Source organism: Sciurus carolinensis, chromosome 6, assembly GCF_902686445.1.
Source record: "Sciurus carolinensis chromosome 6, mSciCar1.2, whole genome shotgun sequence".
Taxonomy (NCBI): Eukaryota; Metazoa; Chordata; class Mammalia; order Rodentia; family Sciuridae; genus Sciurus; species Sciurus carolinensis.
In genome coordinates this window covers 31935893-31956884 of record NC_062218.1, presented here as the reverse complement: position 1 = coordinate 31956884, position 20992 = coordinate 31935893, and the positions used below count along the sequence as shown (strand labels likewise).

Genomic DNA, 20992 nt, shown 5'->3' with positions numbered 1-20992 from the left:
AAACCTTGAAGATACTTTGCCTTGCTGCTGGGTAATCTTATAAAGTTGGCAGGCTATTTGCCAAAATTCATCTGGAGAAAGACCAGGGAATACATAATACTAAAACTCTAAAGTTATATTGTTTAAATTAAATTATTAAAATTAAATAGTTGTCAGTCTTTACCACTTTTTATACATAATGTCTAATTATCTGTATTCATGTATTTGTTTCCTGTGTTTTTGAAATTCTGTTTTTTTCTTTTTGCTTCAAACCTGATTTACAAGATAAGGAAGTTGTTTCTCAAGAAGTTGTTTCTGAATGTGATAAAAATCAGCATATCATTTCTTCCACTTTAGGTATGATTTTTTTTTTTTCTTTTCTGAAAACAATATGATGCCAAAGCTGAAGTCACCAACCCCATTTAAAAAAGCAGTTAAACCAATCAGCTGATTTAATAGAAACAGAATGACAATTGAATTATTTTCAGTTTTCTTTTTTCTAGTTTTTTGGTTAATTCAAAACTAACAGTAAGTTTCCTATTCTCATTATGATGATAAGTTGTATTTTTAAACATGAAATTTGAAAGTAATGCTGTAATAAAAATGCAATGCTGGGAAATAAGATTAGAGCCCAAGAACAAAAGGCACAGAATTATACTGCCTGCTAAGAGACTTGTGACAAGCTTATTTTACTGTCGAATAAGAAGCAAGTAACTTTTGTGAAATTTAGATGTTGAAACATTTTGAGTGTAAAATTTAGCTATGGGTTCTGAATATACTAAAGACCACTTAATATAGCACCCTTTTGAAGGGTATGATTATATCTAAATGTGAGAAACTTGCTCACCTGTTTAAACCCAAAGCATGGATTAAGAGACACGAGGTATAGCAAACAGTGAGACTTTACTGATGGTCTTGCAAGATCAGGTATCTGGGTAACCAGGCACCCCCCAGAGTGGTTACAATCAGCATTTTATCCCCTAGTGCACAAGATCCCTTCCAGGTTCCTCATTGACTGAGTACTATGGAGTACACAGTCTTCCCCAGCATCTCCTAGGTTTTACGTCTTCTGCTGGGTTATTTAAAGAAATATCTTTAGTTGTTTCCACCTCCTTTGTTCTCTCATGATGGGAAAGTCTTCTCAGATTGAATGTATTCTGACACATATGCAGTTCTTACTTCTTTATCCTAACAGAGAGATTTCTATCTCCGTTGGTCAGACCAGCCCCTTCGTCCACCTCCTGTTTGTCAAGGGGCTGTTCTGGTACATGGATTTTGGACCTGCCAAATCCTTAAGCTATGGTGTTGTGTGAGTTAATGGCTTGTAACTTTCCATTCTGCTCTATTTTCTCTTCAGCTGCCTTTCTTACATCTGAATTTTACATTTAAGGCTAAATACTGTATTCTGAAAATGGACTTTCTATTTCTCACAAGTTCCCCTTTTTCTTTTATACATTTTGGTCTTAATTTTCTTTTTTGTACTTGTACCCTTTAGTATTGCCCTCCATCCTAGCCATATTATCTTTTTGAGGTGGAAACCACCCATTTTTAGCAGTTCCCAGTAGGTGTCCTGGTATTCAGGAGCACTAGGTAAGGTCCTTTCTAGTTCATTTGAAGCTTGTCCTCTTTCTGGGTTGTGATTAAAACCAAGACACCAGGCTGGAAGTGATGAATTGTGAAATTCAGAGGAGGAGTCTGAGCAAGGAGTCCCTTCAACTTAAGTAATGGTGAAGTGGAGGATATGGCCAGTATATGTTCATAAATTGGTCTTTAGTTTCCATAGTAAGGAATTTCGTAGTTTTTCCCAAGTATGGGAGCCGATATAACAGCTCATAATAAATGTCAGGGCTCAATAATCATATCAGCAAAACAACAGAACATACAACAAAGTCTGCTTATGTAGGAGGGTAAGAAGATTTGTAGGTCTCAAATTGTCTCAGAACAAATTTATGACTCTGACAGAGGTTTTTATGATATTTATTAGGTACTCCTGTATAAGAACCTTTCCTTTAATCTCCTGGTTTTACTTACTTTTGGGAGGACTGACAAATGTACATCTCAAGTTATATTAAAAGAACCATTGTCTTTTAATTGTCCTTGTATGACTGTGCTTTAATATTTAAAATACTCTCCTGCCAGGTATCTAAGCCCAGATTGGTCAAAATTGATCTTTTCCTCTCCATTGTTAAGAGTCAGCTGATTGTTAGAGATCATTTTTGGGGACTTGTGAGAAGCTTCTTGATTCCTTTAGTTTTCCTTTACCAGTTGTGCCATCTGCAAGGATGGGTCAGAGTCTTACTGACCACATGTAGTTTCCATCAGGGACATTTCCCTCTCTAGTGACTGTCCTCTTTGCAGAATGTGCACTGATTGGCTTCCTGTTCTCTAGGGTCCTCAGAATTCCCCTAGTCCAGAAGTCAAGTGACTCCCCAGAGTTGTGGGTCCCTTTGATGGGTCCTGTTGTTCCCTAGGTCCTTGCTGACCTTAGAGAGCAAAGGTCACAATATTGGCTACTTTTTCCTTTGCCCTTTTACTTCCTTGACCTTGGTCTCCAAATTTTGGGTTTAAATATCTAGCAGGCTAGTTTCACCAGTCTTAAAGTAGGAATACTGTATTTTAACTTTAATTTTAACAATTTTATAGTTACCCCTTCCATTTAACTGGAGTCAGCAACATTAGTTATATCCTGTCTGTCCTACAGATAACGACTTATTATCTCAAATTAACTCAGATTATTTTATCAGAAGCAGTACTTCTACAAAACACTAACAGGCAGTAGTTAGAAAATTTAACAAGGAAAATACAACATGAACTAGAACAAAAACACTCAGTTTGTATAATACCTTCAAAACAAGAAACATAATCTCTATAATTATACTCATGTATGTTTGATATCTATTTTGCCTCTCCAAAGACCCATATCTGTATCCATTCATTCGCAAGATCCTTGACAAATTTTACTTTCTTTTAAAACTCTTTTACAACCTTTAAATACCTTTTACAATTTATCCAATCCTTTACTTAGTTTTAAATTTGTATTCTATCTTCTGTTTATTTTTGAGATCACAGTAACCTTTACAACAAAAATATATCCTTTAGACATAATTTTAAATAAGCTTAATTCTGGCCTAATTTGGAGCCATCCTAACATAGAATAAGGTGAGAGGCAGAGTCTTAGGTCAGTTGGGGGGGCTCTTGGCAAATCTTAGGTAACCTATTTTATTTCTGAAGTTGATCTTTGCCTCATTCTTAAATATCATTTTACAAAATTTTCATATATTGTTTCCTAAGTCTAAGTGAATATCATTTAACACAATATGACATCACATATAAAACATGAATCAAATAAATGCTAAGAGAGCTCCTAACTTTTTGGGGGGGAAAAAGTGGCAAAATTTTTCCATGTACCACATTGTGAACTTTTAAACAGATTAGGCTCTCTTTATTATTTTTCAAAAATATATTTTAATTTGCATTCCAGTGTAAAGCATATCATAAAATCTTTATATATAACTTATTTATTTTAAGTTAACTTTATCCAGTTATAGAACATTAAGTGATATAAATAAATTCCCAGTTAAATTTGCTGTTTTTCACATAAGTCTAAAAGAAATTTCCAGTAGAGAGTACTTTAGTTAGGAGAACACCAGCTTGGTAAAGTTCTCTCCTAAGCTCTCAAGATGTATACTCTAATCACAAATATTTGGGGATGTCAACTATATTGTAGTAACCTAAAATAACAGTTGTTTATTTAACCAGTTACAAAGTAATCATTAAAAAAGCTTGAAAACCAGTCCTTTGAGACTTAATTTCCCTAAGTAAGACACAAGAAATTATCTTGATAGATAAGAGCAAATCAATGTTTTAAACTTTTTTTCATATCAGTGAATTAAAATTTGAACTTCAGAAAAATCCCTTAAATACATGGGCTAGGGTTGTGGTTCAGTGGTAGAGCACTTGCCTAGTATATATGAGGCACTGAGTTTGGCTCTCAGTCCCGCTTATAAATACTGAAATAAAGGTCCATCAACAACTAGAAATAATATTTTTTTAAAAATCCCTTAAATAATGACTGTTGGTGCTTGGGTTGTAACTCAGTGGTAGAGCACTTGCCTGACACACGTGAAGCACTGGGTTCAGTCCTCAGCACCACATAAAAATAAATAAATAAAACAAAGGTTTTGTGTCCATCTTCAACTAAAAAAGTATTTAAAAAGTAATGGTTGTATTAATTATAGCCAGCTTAGTCACATACACAATCTTTTTGAGGTTTACCTTCCACAAAACTTCTATAACTTATTATGACTTACTTACATCCTTAGTTTTCTTTCTTTCTTCTTCAGCTTTAGTACAAGAATATTACTTTACCCTACAAAATAATTTGTCATCTAGAAACACACATTTTCATTCTTATAACTTTTTATATCTCTCTTCTTCTAGTTGTTCATTCTTTTTTTAAATTTACATTTCGAAATAATCCTTACGAACTTTCTGAATTTAGACAAATGACTCCTTTTTAATAAGATGAAATACTTTATGCTTTTTATAGTACTTTAATCAAAACTCAGCTGAAACTTTTTGTACTTTTTGCATATAGAATTACACCTGTTAGAATTTTAACTTTTAATAACTTTGCTTTTAGTTTAGGCCCAGAAGTAAAGCAACCTTAAAATTGCTTTTCCATTTACCAACTTATAAAAACACATGTAATAGACCCATATATATTTTACCTTATGGAAGTTAAGAAGCCACACTTCAGTTTATATTTAGCAGTTGATGTTTTAGTATTTTAACTTTGCATATTAATCAGACATCTCCTCTAACAAACACATTTATAAATGTTTATCCCATTCATGTTAAATCTCATTTACCCCTTTTTAACTTTGGTTACCCATGAAAACCAACATATCAGACAAGTCTAGTTAACATTTTAAGTCAGTTATTCTTACCAAAGAAAAATCCTTAAAAGCAGTGGACACTGCATTTTAATCATTTTATAATGTTTTCTTGATTGACTGGTCAACTAGAAAATCTTGTAGGTTAGTAATTTTAAAGACATCTTTACTCTTGCCAATGTGTATTGACCCTTGAGAAATGTAAACAGCCTGTCACAGGCTTTTTTTATACTATGACTCAGACATGAGGTGGGTCTGTACAATTGGGAATAGAGTCTGACAGTTATGATGGATGCTGAAATCAAAGGTTTAGGTGGGCACTTGACCTCCATGGAGCAGATTTACTCCTACCATTGCCAGTTTATTTTCCTTCTTAGGACTCTCCAAAGGAGAAGATTTCTTTCCTTTTTCACTGCATTTGAGAGTTGACTCTTAAATATTTGACTTATGAATAAAGAAAGCATGAAAACAAAAATAAAACAAACAAACAAACAAAAAAACTTGTTAGAACAAATCAGAACAAACTATCTTACTTTAGATGTGCAGGACCAAAGGTGAATTCACCTGAAAAATCATGAGCTCAGAAAATGACAGAAGCTTCCGTGGGAGGTGGGGGTGGGGGATAACATGACTGTAACTACTTTAGTAAAGGGGTACATGGAACTTCTGTATTAGACCAGAGTGTGCTTTGGGATCAGATTAGTCAGATATTTAAAGAATGTAAGAGCCCATGAGTTCCTCAGGAAAAAGTTCTTAAGGGAAAGCAGACTTGTACATATGAGATCCTTCCATTTTCTTGAATGTTCCTAGGCCTAGACTTTTTATTCCTCTTGTTCATTAGGTTCCTATAACTGAGTTTCCCTTTGTACTCAGTCTTATTGAAGGTTTCTCATATACCCTAATCTCCATGCGTGCTCAGTACCCCCTTCATTGGGGATTTCTCGCCACCCTGAGCTCCCACTGCCATTCCCCTCCAGGAAGAATGGGCTGTTGAGGTGCATGGACTTTGGATCTGCCACATCCATAGGCTGTGGTGTGACTGTGTGAGTTAACTGCTTGTAACTTTCCATTCTGCTCTATTTCCCCTCTTGCTACCTTTCTTATATCCAATTTTACATTTAAGGCTAAATACTATCTATATTCTGAAAATGGACCACTAGATTTTCTATTTTTCACATAAATAAAGCTATTACTAAAAATAAAGACCTAAATAACAAGAAACAAAATTTTAAAAAAATTTTTAGCCATAGGTTTACTTCCTAAAATCTTTACTGAAATTCTCTTAAATAAAGTAGATTAACATGAGTTAATATATCTTAAGTGGAAACAGGAAGTTATAATGTTTTCATGACATAGTTACTTTGTTGTTCTTATATTGTGAGAAAAGCAGTACTTAATCTTTATTAAATTATGAATTACTCTAGAGTAAATTGACCACAGAATATGATAGAATTTGCTTTAATTTGCTTATACCCATGAAGCTTCTACTTAGATTTTCAGGACATACACATTTATATTGTTTGTTGCTTACTGGTTCTTACAGAATTAATGATTTAGGGCAAGTTACAGATATTTTTACATTTCTGATTTTTTTTTTTAATTTTCAGAATATGAACCTTTGACCGTTCCTCAGTTGTTGGTTCCAGATGTACATCTCAATGTCAAACTTCCCACTGAAATATCAGAGAAATCTTTGTCACCTTTAGCACCTCATATGGTAATAAATTATGTATTCAGAAGTTTGAATAATACCTTTGTACTAAAACTTATTATGGTTTTTCCAGATATTATACAATTGAATGACTGAAATGAAATGAGGCTAAAAATCTCATCTGTGTAGCTTTGTAGGAAAGGTCAAAAAAAATCAACTTAAGTATTATGCCCTATAATATTGTAAACTAAATCCAATGAGGCTTACTTCCTGCAGCTTCCCTAAGATTAGGCACATAAAAGCTCTTCTTGCTTGTTAGTAATAAGAATGAAGAATTTAGCCTTTTGGAGGTGGGGGTGGGGCAAAGTGGCTATCTAAAGTAAAAATCATGGTTTTTATGTGCTCTATTTAACTCAGGTTGAACACAATTATATAAATGTGATTGACATTGAAGCTGATGATCTACAGGAATTACCTGTCAGAGCAGAGTCTTTGAATGAGAATGTTATCCAACAGCAAAGCGATCATCTGGAGGTCCCATCGTCTGCAGAGTTACATTATCTGGCAGCTTCCATTACCAGTACTTTTCCCCCACACAATTTTAAAAGTCAAGGTAATAACTTTTTTCTACTTTAAAATAAATACATTTTGAAAAACTCTACAATATAGCATTCATTGTTATTCCTACTCAAATCTTGTAGCTTCCTTCCTGCAGTTTTAGATGTTTATGTTCACACTCAGAAATGATCTCTTAATTTTTCAGTTAACCTTTTTTAGAAGTTTAGAACCAATCTTTGTATGTCCTTCATATTCTTGATAGAATCTGCCAGTTCTACTGTGGATTTATTTTCTGAACCTGCAAAAGTGACTCCAGCCTGTCTGGATGAAAAATCCTGGAGAGCAGACTTAACAGAAGTGAAGAAACCTGGGATCTCTTCAGTGATTCCATCAGAAAAACATCAGGACCAAGGTGAATAACCAAGATGTGTAGCGTGACTCTCCCTCACAAATTCCTGTTATGATAGAAACTAGCACTAAGACTTGGTAATTGGAAAATAAACATGAACAAGATTTGTCCTTTGTTAAGTGGAGAGACCAGGTAGATAAATGATCTTAGCCATGTTTCTGAGGTTAGCACAGTTAGATGTTTCACAAGGAGACTAAGATGTACAGGTCTTCTCAATTAATGAGACTAAAATATAAATATCCTGTGGGAGTTCTTGAGTATTTTGATGTTTCAAATGAATTCTTATGTTTAGAAAGGTGGGAAATTCTGCAACAGCACAGAGACAATGCACAGGTATGATAGTCAACAGTATTTAACCAGTGAAATATTCAGTTTTATAGTTATACATCAGGTTACATTATGGGAAATTTTTATAATATTTAAAAGAGTATTTGTCCACAAGCTAAAGTTATTACATTCTATGAATGGTTATATCAATTCAATAGGTAATCAGACTTCCTGTAGCACAGCTGATGTCTTTTTCCAGGTTCCACAAAGCTGGACCCTGCTTGGTGGTTGCAAGATGCTTGTTCATTGTCTATCAACAGTGGGCACTCAGGAGGTATGAGGAGCAAGAAAGGGCTGGGAGGAGGGAGACATTACTTTAGGATGTTTGTGGGAGTGGGGATGTGCATGATAACTACATAAATAAATAAGTGCCAACATTTCCAATTTTGAAACCTTTGCCCTCTCTCTGTGCTGTCTAGGGTGGTAGTGTGCACAGTGGTGGAGGTAGGATTTAAGAAGCTAACAGTCTTTCAGGCTGGGGAAGAATATAGAAATTTGAGTGAAAGGAGCTTGGCTTTTAGATTCAAATAGAACAGACCTAGGTTTCAGTCCCAGCTCTGTAACTACATAGCTTGGAGATGTTTTGCAAATTTACTAATGGTATCTGATCTTTGTTTGTATCTCTTTGGGACACAATTGCAGTCTCATAGGGTTGTCCTGATGTGCATTTCGACAAATGCCATGGCTGCTTAGATACCCTTAGTCTCCCTTCGTTTTCTTAATTTCTGAAATCCTGGAAAACTGGAAGCAGAGCCATCTCCCTGAGACTGCCGAATTGCTAAGGCCAGCATTTCAAAGATGATAAGCTTCTGGGTAATTTCCTTTATCAGAAAGATCAGATCTCCATTTGGAGACTCCTGTCTTAGGGAGAATGTTTGTTTGCAAAGATATGTTAGTCCCATCACTTTTTAAGAGAAGAACTTAAAAAATGCCTGTTTAAAAGGAAAAGTTTTGCATTTTTAAATGTTATATCCATCATGATATTTATAGTAATATACTGTAAAGACTCAGAATATAATCGCACATTAGAGTTGAGTGAATTTGCTTGACAGGAGAAGGATCAGAGAAGGAAGAAACAGGGTCTCTAGGTATGAAGAATGAACAATAAGTTCCTGTTTTAGTGAGACCTGCTCAATATTGTGTATGACAGTAGTTTCCTATTTTAGAATCCTCTTCCCATGAGGAATAGCATCAGTAACAGCAGGCAGAGTTTTGCTGGGCCTAGGAAGAGCATTGCAGGCCTGTGAAACTCAGTTTTAACCCTCCTATGTGATTTTCTGTTAGAGAAGAAGTAGAGCAAAGGAAGGGAGTGTGAATTTTAAGCATGTTCATCTCTTTTGCTATCTTTACTATTTGAAGTGTGTGTGCACCAAATCTTTCTTGAGAGTGTTAAAGGGGATGTGTTTCAGGCTGTTGAGAAACACGGAGGTTAGACAGATGGTAAAGTATTATGAGAGTCACTGAAAGAAGTAGGGAAAGGTGCCATAACTGCCAAGGCTAGTGTTGCATTTACCATTGTCTTCTCATGGACAGGTTCGCCTTAGATTGGGACTGAAATATAATAAGCACTGTTTATATTTGTTTATTAATTCACATTTTTCAAAGAACTTGTTTTTAAATTTGATCTTCACAAAATTTCTCTGAGTTAAGTAAGTCAGGCATCATAATTCACTTTACTCTTCATTCTACAAACACTAAGTTAGGAACCAGATACTGGGACTAAAGAAGAAAGGAGTACCTTAAACCTGTGAGCATGCCTGTAGGGGGAAGAATGACTGATAAATAAGGGGATGATTATAATGTAGCTTGGAAAGAACTATGACAGTGGCAGGGATGAGATGTTGGGTAATACAGCATCTCATCTATCTCAGGAGAGGATTGGGGCCATTTACAGGAGAGACACTATAGTAGAATAAAAGAGAGTAGGATTTAGAGAGGAAAAAAGTGCATTCAGACTGAGAAAATTGATGTGTGCAGTGATTCAGAAGTTTGATTGAGCCTGCTGAGTTTGAGACAAGTGAAGTTCAGTATTGGAGTCAAACAGAGTGGTTTTCGTTTGTTTAAAGAAATAGCAAGGGGAGTTTCAAGATGGTGGACTAGAGGGCGGCTGCATTTCACGTTGCTCCAGGACGCAAGATTCAAAAGAGGAGATAGTGAGAGACTTGGGACCAACTCAAAGTCGCTGGGTGAGTCTCTCCCATTGGGGAGGCGTCCCAGATGGGGCGGTAGCCCCCGAACGCAGGGAACTTTGTGAAGTAGAGTTGCTCGGCGAGATGCCCCTCCCCCCACTGGAGCGGTAAACACGGACAACTGGGATCATCGTAGAGGAGGCGGCTCAGCACAGCGCTTGGACTCGGAGCAACCACTGGGGCTTCCGGCAGCTGCCTGAGGAGGAGCTGTGTGGCAAGCTGTTTAGACCCAGAACGACCACTCCTGAACACCGGGGGGTTGCCCGGAGGAAGAGGAGGAGCCACCGCTCCTGAACACCCAGGGGGCTACCCCAAGGAGGAGGAGTAGGAGGAACAGGGTAGGTCACTTGGACTTGGAGTGACTGCTTAGGGCTACGGGCGATTGGCGGGAGAAGGAGACGCGAAGTGAATTGCTTGAGCTCCTGGTGACTGCGTGGGAAACCCGGCCGCTGTCCGAAGGAGGAGGTGTGGGGCGGGTCTCTGGGTATCGGAGCTATTGTACGGGGCTCCAGGTGGCGGCTCAGAGGAGGGGCCGCATAGCCAGGCGATTAGGTGCAGAGCAGGGTCCCAGGAGCTAGGTGGCTTCTTGCTGGAAGAGCCGTACAGAGACACGCCTAGGGGCGGAGCGAAGTTTCCAGGACTGCGGGCAGATTCTCTGGGAGAGGCAGCCTAAGGAGACTTGTCTGCGAAGGGTGAGGCTCCCAGGCCCAGGAGGTAGGTCCGGGCCCCTGGGAACGTTGCAGAGGAAGACAGCCCAGCCCAGGCGGTAGTTGTAGATTGAGGGGAACTTCTAGGAGGGGAACTGATCAGCAAGACGTCCCCACTGAGTAAGTCTTCCCTGCCGGGTGAGGTTTTCCCACAGGGACGGTAAAACCAGAGACACAGGCACAAACAGGACTTGCCTCAGCCCGCAGCCTAGTTCCCCGTTGGATGACCATTGGTCAACAAGTGGAGGCACCTCTGCCCACTAGCAGGGAATATACGCCACCTGAGGGTCACCACCCCTAGAGAGGCAGCTTCTTCGTGGAGCTCCGCATTATCAACTTCCTCCAAGACTTCAGGCTACTGAAGGATAAGAGGGGATATACTAGAAATCTTCAGGGACATTATAAGTCAATAGAGGAAATCTGCAATATCTTAATGACCCACTGATTCCTGAACAATATGAGAAAACAAGGGAAGAAAATGCCCCAAACAAATCTAGATGTTACATCAATAAAATCCAACGACAGCATGGCAGAAGAAATGACAGAAAGGGAGTTCAGAATGTACATAATTAAAATGTTTAGGGAAGCAAACGATGAGATGAAAGAGCAAATGCAGGCATTGAATGATGAGATGAAAGAGCAAATGCAGGCATTGAATGATCGCACCAATCGACAGTTAAAAGAGCAAATACAGGAAGCAAAGATCATTTCAATAAAGAGTTAGAGATATTGAAGAATAACCAAACAGAAATCCTTGAAATGAAGGAAACAATAAACCAAATTAAGAACTCCATAGAAAGCATAACCAATAGGATAGAACACCTGGAAGACAGAACTTCAGATATTGAAGACAAAATATTTAATCTCAAAAGCAAAGTTGAACAAACAGAGAAGATGGTAAGAAATCATGAACAGAATCTCCAAGAACTATGGGATATCATGAAAAGGCCAAATTTGAGAATTATTGGGATTGAGGAAGGCTTAGAGAAACAAACCAAAGGAATGAATAACCTATTCAATGAAATAATATCAGAAAATTTCCCAAATCTGAAGAATGAAATGGAAAATCAAGTTCAAGAGGCTTATAGGACTCCAAATACACAAAATTACAACAGACCCACACCAAGGCACATTATAATGAAAATACCTAACATACAAAATAAAGACAGAATTTTAAAGGCTGTGAGAGAAAAGAACCAAATTACATTCAGGGGGAAACCAATATGGATATCAGCAGATTTTTCAATCCAGACCCTAAAAGCTAGAAGGGCCTGGAACAACATTTTTCAAGCTCTGAAAGAAAATGGATGCCAACCAAGAATCTTATACCCAGCAAAACTTACCTTCAAATTTGACGATGAAATAAAATCATTCCATGATAAACAAAAGCTAAAAGAATTTACAAAAAGAAAGCCAGCATTACAGAACATTCTCAGCAAAATATTTCATGAGAAAGAGATAAAAAACAAAGAAGCATATCAGCAAAGGGAGGAATTACCCTAAAGGAACTGTCAAATAAAGGAGGAACCAAGATGTGTCAAAAAATAAATAAATAAATAAATAAAATTTTAAATATGAACCAAATGACCGGGAATACAAATCATATCTCAATAATAACCCTGAATGTTAATGGCCTGAATTCATCAATCAAAAGACATAGACTGGCAGATTGGATTAAAAAGAAAGATCCAACAATATGTTGCCTGCAAGAGACTCACCTCATAGAAAGAGATACCCATAGACTAAAGGTGAAAGGATGGGGAAAAACATACCATGCACATGGACTCAGCAAAAAAGCTGGAGTATCCATCCTCATTTCAGATAATGTGGACTTCAAGCCAAAGTTAGTCAGAAGGGATAAGGAAGGACATTTCATACTGCTTAAGGGAAGCATAAATCAGCAAGATATAACAATCATAAACATCTATGCCCCAAACAGTGGCTCATCCATGTATGTTAAACAAATCCTCAATTTCAGAAACCAAAGAGACCATAACACAATAATACTAGGTGATTTTAACACGCCTCTCTCACCACTGGACAGATCTTCCAAACAAAAATTGAACAAAGAAACCATAGATCTCAATAACACAATCAATAATTTAGACTTAACAGACATTTATAGAATATACCATCCAACCAAGAGTGAATACACTTTCTTCTCAGCAGCACATGGATCCTTCTCTAAAATAGACCATATATTATGCCACAAAGCTAATGTCAGCAAATACAAGAAGATAGAGACACTACCTTGTATTCTATCAGATCATAATGGATTGAAGATAGAAATAAATGAAAGAGTAAAAAACAGAAACTACTCCAACACCTGGAGATTAAACAATATGCTACTATATGATGAATGGATAACAGAAGATATTAGGAAGGAAATTAAAAAGTTCTTAGAGGTAAACGAGAACAAAGAAACATATCAAAATCTCTGGGACACTATAAAAGCAGTACTTAGAGGAAGATTTATTTCATGGAGCGCATTTAATAAAGAAGTAAAACTCAAAAAATAAACGACCTAACACTACAGCTCAAAGCCCTAGAAAAAGAAGAACAGACCAACACCAAAAGTAGTAGAAGACAGGAAATAGTTAAACTCAGAGCTGAAATCAACAGAATTGAAACAAAAAAAAAAATACAAAAAATTGACAAAATAAATAGTTGGTTCTTCAAAAAAATAAACAAAATTGATAAACTTTAGCAACACTAACAAAGAGAAGACGAGAGAAAACCCAAATCACTAAATTCGGAATGAACAAGGAAATATCACAACAGACATGACTGAAATACAAAACATAATTAGAAGCTATTTTGAAAATCTATACTCCAACAAAATAGAAAAATTTGAAGACATCAACAGGTTTCTAGAGACATATGAATTGCCTAAACTGAACGAGGAGGACATACACAATTTAAATAGACCAATTTCAAGTAATGAAATAGAAGAAGTCATCAAAAGCCTACCAACAAAGAAAAGTCCAGGACCAGATGGGTTCTCAGCCGAATTCTACAAAACCTTTAAAGAAGAGCTCATTCCAATGCTTCTCAAAGTATTCCATAAAATAGAAGAGGAGGGAACCCTCCCAAACTCATTCTATGAAGCCAATATTACCCTGATACCTAAAATAGACAGAGACACATCGAGGAAAGAAAATTTCAGACCAATATCCTTAATGAACATCGACGTAAAAATTCTCAACAAAATTTTAGCAAATCTCATACAAAAACATATTAAAAAGATAGTGCACCATGATCAAGTGGGTTTCATCCCAGGGATGCAAGGTTGGTTCAATATCAGGAAATCAATAAATGTCATTCACCATATCAATAGACTTAAAGTCGAGAATCACATGATTATTTCGATAGATACAGAAAAAGTATTTGATAAAATACAGCATCCCTTCATGCTCAAAACACTAGAAAAAATAGGGATAGTGGGAACATTCCTTAACATTGTAAAGGCCATCTATGCTAAACCCATGGCTAATATCATTCTAAATGGTGAAAAACTGAAAGCATTCCCTCTAAAAACTGGAACAAGGCAGGGATGCCCTCTTTCACCACTTCTATTCAATATCGTCCTTGAAACTCTAGCCAGAGCAATTAGACAGACCAAAGAAATTAAAAGGATACGAATAGGAAAAGAAGAACTCAAACTATCCCTATTTGCTGATGATATGATTGTTTACTTAGAGGAACCAGGAAATTCCACCAGAAAACTTTTAGATCTCATAAGTGAATTCAGTAAAGTAGCGGGATATAAGATCAATGCACATAAATCTAAGGCATTTTTATACATAAGCGATGAAACTTCAGAAAGAGAAATCAGGAAAACTACCCCATTCACAATAGCTTCGAAAAAAATTAAATACTTGGGAATCAATCTCACAAAAGAGGTGAAAGACCTCTACAATGAGAACTACAGAACACTAACGAAAGAAATTAAAGAACACCTTAGAAGATGGAAAGATCTCCCATGTTCTTGGATAGGCAGAATTAATATTGTCAAAATGGCCATACTACCAAAAGTGCTATACAGATTCAATGCAATTCCAATTAAAATCCCAATGATGTACCTTACAGAAATAGAGCAAGCAATTATGAAATTCATCTGGAAGAATAAAAAACCCAGAATAGCTAAAGCAATCCTTGGCAGAAAGAGTGAAGCAGGGGGTATCGCAATTCCAGATCTTCAACTCTACTACAAAGCAATAGTAACAAAAACAACATGGTATTGGTACCAAAATAGAAAGGAGGATCAATGGTACAGAATAGAGGACACGGACACAAACCCAAATAAATACAATTTTCTCATACTAGACAAAGGGACCAAAAATATGCAATGGAGAAAAGATAGCCTCTTCAACAAATGGTGCTGGGAGAATTGGAAATCCATATGCAACAGAATGAAACTAAACCCATATCTCTCACCATGCACAAAACTAAACTCAAAATGGATTAAGGATCTCGGAATCAGACCAGAGACCTTGCATCTTATAGAAGAAAAAATAGGTCCAGAGCTTCATCATGTCAGCTTAGGACCAGACTTCCTCAACAGGACTCCCATAGCACAAGGAATAAAAGCAAGAATTAATAACTGGGATAGATTCAAACTAAAAAGCTTTCTCTCAGCAAAGGAAACTATCAGCAATGCGAAGAAAGAGCCTACAGAGTGGGAGAAAATCTTTGCCAATCATACTTCAGATAGAGCACTAATCTCCAGAATCTACAAAGAACTCAAAAAACTCTACACCAAGAATGTAAATAATCCAATCGACAAATGAGCTAAGGAAATGAATAGACACTTCACAGAAGAAGATATACAAGCAATCAACAAACGTATGGAAAAATGATCAACATCTCTAGTAATAAGAGAAATGCAAATCAAAACCACCCTAAGATTCCATCTCACCCCAATTAGAATGGTGATTATCAAGAATACAAGCAACAACAGGTGTTGGCGAGGATGTGGGGAGAAAGGTACACTCTTACGTTGCTGGTGGGGCTGCAAATTAGTGCAGCCACTCTGGAAAGCAGTGTGGAGATTCCTTAGAAAACTTGGAATGGAACCACCATTTGACCCAGCTATCCCACTCCTTGGCCTATACCCAAAGGACTTAAAAGCAGCATATTACAGAGATACAGCCACATCAATGTTCATAGCTGCTCAGTTCACAATAGCCAGATTGTGGAACCAACCTAGATGTCCTTCAATTGATGAATGGATAAAGAAAATGTGGTATATATATACAATGGAATATTACTCAGCCATAAAGAATGATAAAATTATGGCATTTGCAGGCAAATGGATGAAATTGGAGAATATCATGCTAAGTGAGATGAGCCAATCTCAAAAAACCAATGGACGAATGATATCGCTAATAAGTGGATGATGACACATAATGGGGGGTGGGAGGGGTTAGTGTTAGGGTTAGAGTTAGGGTTAGGGAGGGGGGCAAGAATGGAGGAAGGAAGGACTGTATAGAGGGAAAAGAGGGGTGGGAGGGGTGGGGGGAAGGGGGAAAAAATAACAATGAATCAAACAACATTACCCTATGTAAATTTATGATTACTCAAATGGTATGCCTTTACGCCATGTACAGAGAAACAACATGTATCCCATTTGTTTACAATAATAAAAAAAAAATAAAGAAATAGCAAGAAACTGGGCAGGTGGTGCATGGCTATAATCCTAGTGAATCTGGGATGGAGGCTGAGGCAGGAGGATTGAAAGTTCAGGGCCAGCCTGGGCAACAGACCTCATCTCAAAGTAAAAACTAAAAGGGCTGGGGATGTGATGGTAGAGCATTCCTGTGTTCAATTCCCAGTACCAAAACAAGAAAGGGAAAGAAATAATAGCAAGCAGTAAGTGCCACTGTCTGTTATATTGAGGTATTTGGGCTTTTGAAGAGAAGGCAATGGAGAAACACAGACAGGTAATTGGGAGGAAAAGTAAATATATCCAGTTGATCAGTGGTGGTAGGATTGGAGGTGTTTAGGAGGTATAATCAATACTTGGTATCACTTTGACTCTGAAGGAAAGAGAAGAACTTTGAGTGATGCTTAGACTTGTGACTTGGGAAATAGGGTGAATGGTAGTGCTGTTCACTGAGTTGAGAGGCAGGGAAGAGGGTTCATACTAGCAGAAAGCAATGAGTTCAGTTTGCTGTGCAACTGGAGTCTAGGTTATAAGGATCTGGATCTCAGAGGGAGCACCACAAGGCCTTTAGGAGTCATCTGTGTGACATCACTCAGATGCAGTGAGAAGAATGAGAAGAGATGTGTGCTGAGGCTGGCACCCTAAAGGTACCAGTGGATAAAGGAGTGGCCGGAGGGAGAACTCGATAGGATGAGTAACGCAGGAAGGAGCGACTGAGATGCCAGAAAGAGAGTTCACTTTGAAAAAGAAGGTGTCTCAAACTTGGGTTGGGAATCAACTGATAGAGACAGTCACTGGCTTTGATATTGGTCTTGGGAGGTTTAATATAATATCTGAGATCCCACATAAAGTTAGCAATAGCCATCATTGTATCTAGTGTGTGATGTTTTGGTTTTCAGTGGTTTCAAAAAGTCATAAAAATGTTAAAGTTGCTAATTTTGATGAGTTATCTGTAACAGGGGATAAAAATAACACTCAGACTGCCTCATATGTAGGACTTGTGTTACTAACATTGTTAAGGGTCCTTATTTCACAGCAGACAAATTGCTAAAGTCTAGAAGCTGAAATACAACTTTTAAGTATATTAAATTTTTTTTCGGTGCTGGGGATTGACCCAAGGGGGCCTTGCACATGCTAAGCAAATGCTGTACCACTAATCTACATCCCAATCCCCTACATATATTAAATTAAAACTGATTTGGAAAGTGATGTTATGTTGACTTAAAAGTAATATCATTAAAAAAATGAGATTATCAGTATCTGCCTCTTCTTAATTATAATCAATTCTGATTTTACTGTAATTAATATTTAGATCTGCCAAAACCAAGGTTCCAGTTCCAGGAAGAGAGCACAAAGTCAGACTCTGCAGAAGATTATCTTCTGTGGAAACTGCTGCAGGATGTCCCTGCAGCTTGCCATCCTGCAGTTCGCCCTGTGCCAAGCCCTGCAGCTTGCCGACTAGAGCATCTCTCCTCTAAGCTTCAGAAAATTGACGAGCAGCTGTTAGCAATACAGAACATTGCGGAGAACATAGAGCAGGATTTCCCCAGACCTGAAATGCTAAATTTGCATCATGAAAAGGTAGTTTATCTTTAGTTTTTATTATTTTTTTAATCAGTAACTGAGTTATTAAATTTGTGATGCGATATAATTTTAAAATACTGAACTTTTTGAAATAGTGAGAAATTTGGTTTCTTTAAGCTAGAGTTACTGAATTTCAAAATTATTGACATTTGGGTCAGTTTGGGGTTTTTTTGGGGGGAGTTGTTTTTTCAGAGATGGGGGTCAAATCTAGAATCTTTGTTAGGTTCTGAGTTATAGGGTATTTAGCAGCATCCTAGGTCTTTACTCATTTGCTGCCAGTAGCACTCCCCCCAGTTATAACAATCAAAATTGTTTTCCAACTGGGTGTGGTGGTGCACACCTATAATTCCAGCTGCTCAGGAGGCTGAGGCAGGAGGATCACAAACTCAAAGCCAGCCTCAGCAACTTAGCAAGGCACTAAGCAACTTAGTGTGACCCTGCCTCAAAATAAAAGGGCTTGGGATGTTGCTCAGTGGTTAGTGCCCCTGTGTTCAATCCCTGGTACCAAAACAAAACAAAACGAAACAAAAACATTGCCACATGTTCCCTTGGGGCCAAAAATCACTCCCAATAGAAGATCACTGCCATAAACTTAAGAAGTGAGCCCATGCTTCCTACCAGGGAAAGAAGTATATAAATTACAAACCCAGAATATGACTTTAAAGAAACCCTTCTGTAGTCAAGTATCATTTTCTTCTAAAAGATTTTTATAATTTTACAAATATTGTCCTTATATTTGATTTTTTTTTTTTTTTTTTTTTTTTGGTGGTGCTGGGGATTGAACCCAAGGCCTTGTGCACTGTACCAACTGAGCTATCTCCCCAGCCCCTATATTTGAAATTCTTGTTTCTGTTGTGTGAGAAACTAGTAATGTTTCTTACAAATTCTCTATATCTTTAAAAAGTATTCTTAATAAATACTTTAATGTTTATATAGAATGATAAGTAAAATAATAAGTCTCAAAAATACTTATTTTACACAAGCATCTGTCCCCCTTTTTTTTGCTTGAGACAGGGTCTTGCTGTGTTACCCCAGCTGATCTCCTACTCCTGGGCTCAAGTAATATTCCTGCCTCAGTCTCCAGAGTAGCTGGGACTGTAGGTGCATCACTTTGTCTGTACCACTGAGCCACAACTCTAGCCCCAACCTTTTTTTTTAAAAGGATGAAAATTTTATATAATAAGGATTAAAGAACAACTAATTAAAATGCTAAATGTGTTAAAGTCTGATATTAGGAAATGCAAATTAGTCTTCAGGGTATCTTTAACTTACCTAACAAATATTCCAGGTTACTAGCATATTGACATTTTTTAAAAAATGCGTTTATTAGGTTTATAATATTTCTTAAATTATTTTCAAGTGATATTTAATAACAAAAAATTGTACATATTAATGGGGTACCATGCGATGTTTTATTATATGTATTTTGCATAATGTTTACATCAGTCTGAATATATATTTATCTCATTTATAACTTGTTTATGGTAAAAACCTTCAAAATCCTTTTTGCCAGCTTTCTGAAATTTTACAGTGCATTACTGTTATCTATATTCACCCTAGTATATAGAACTTCTTGCTCCTATCTCTCTGCAACTCAGTACCCACTGATCAGACTCTCCCTATGCCTTCTCACTCCTCCATCCTGTGGTACCCACCATTCTACTCCCAACTTCTGAGATCAACCTTTTTCTGTTCCATGAGTGAGATAACATTATGCTTGTTTTTCTGTACCTGATTTATTTCAGATAATAGAATGATCTCTGGTTCCATCTATGTTGTCACATATAACAATATTTCATTCATCTTTATAGATGAATAGTATTTCATTGTTATATGTACTACATTTTCTTTATCCATTCATTAGTTGATGGATACTTTGTTTCCATTTCTCAACTATTGTGAATGATGCTGCAATGAACATGAGAGTGCAGATGTCTGATTTCATTTTCTTTGAGTATATACCCATAGTTGAGTTGCTGGATAATATTTTTGATTTTGGGGAAAACCTCCATAGTGTTTTCCATAGTGGCTGTGCTGATTTACATTCCCACCCTTAGTGTGCAGTTGTTATCTGAAGTCTTTTTGATAATAGCCATTCTTACTGGCATAAGTAATATATAGTATTTCTTTAATCCTTATACTTAATACATATTAAAAGGTTAGGATTAAGTATATATGAAACTACATTGCAAGAAATGGGACCACTATTAAGTAATGATATTATGGTGGTTTTTTTTTTTTAATTTTTTGACATAAACTTAGAACTGTCACATTCAAAGCAATGTTGAACATCAAAGCAGTCCTAAGAGCCCCTTACTCCAAAGAATCTCTTTTTTAAAAATTTGTTCTAATTAATTATACATGACAGTAGAATGCATTTTGACACATCATACATAAATGGAGTATAATTTCTCATTTTTCTGGTTGTACATGATGTAGAATCACACTGGTCATGTAATCATATATATACATAGGGCAATAATGTCTGATTCATTCTACTGTTCTTCCTACCTGCATATCTCCTCCCCTTCCTTTATTCCCTTCTGCCTAATCCAGAGTACCTCTATTTTTCCTTAGCTCCACCCCTATTGTGAATTAGCATCCATGTATCAGAGAAAACATTCGGCCTTTGTTTTTTTAGGATTGGCTTATTTCACTTAGCATGATATTCTCCAGCTCCATCCATTTATGTGCAACTGCCATTTCATTCTTTTTTAAGGCTTCCATTGTGTATATATATACCACATTTTCTGTATCCATTTATCTGTTGAAGGGCATCTAGGTTGAGAACCTCTTTTTATGAAATTGCCTTCTGAGCTAGTAGAAAAGCATATCCGAAGCCAGATACTTTACTTCTTCCTGGATCTAGTTTTGAATCCTGCATTGCTCACCTCTTGTAGGAGTCCACAATTTACTCCTTCCTTCAACACACATTTATTGAGCATCTACTACATATTAGGCCTTGAGCTAAGTACCTGCTTTCTAGGAGCTAAGAGGCTAAAAGACAGTAGAAGTATAAACTGGGTAC

At 36.9% G+C, this 20992-nt stretch overlaps 1 protein-coding gene across 22 annotated transcripts in view; it reads left to right on the top strand.

Annotated features, from left to right (window-relative positions):
• Cplane1 (ciliogenesis and planar polarity effector complex subunit 1) overlaps positions 1–20992 on the top strand; it is a 140942-nt gene that overhangs the window by 71504 nt on the left and 48446 nt on the right. For 17 of the 22 annotated variants that reach the window (XR_007109127.1, XM_047555850.1, XM_047555853.1 and 14 more), the window contains 6 exons: positions 265–336; positions 6482–6591; positions 6943–7138; positions 7346–7495; positions 8019–8093; positions 17693–17961. Coding sequence is in view for 18 of the 22 variants with exons in the window: in XM_047555850.1 (XP_047411806.1) it covers positions 265–336; positions 6482–6591; positions 6943–7138; positions 7346–7495; positions 8019–8093; positions 17693–17961 (872 nt within the window). In the remaining 4 variants the exon portion in view is untranslated. The remainder of the gene's footprint in view (positions 1–264; positions 337–6481; positions 6592–6942; positions 7139–7345; positions 7496–8018; positions 8094–17692; positions 17962–20992) is intronic. The other 5 variants (XR_007109128.1, XR_007109129.1, XM_047555856.1 and 2 more) reach the window with 3 other exon arrangements.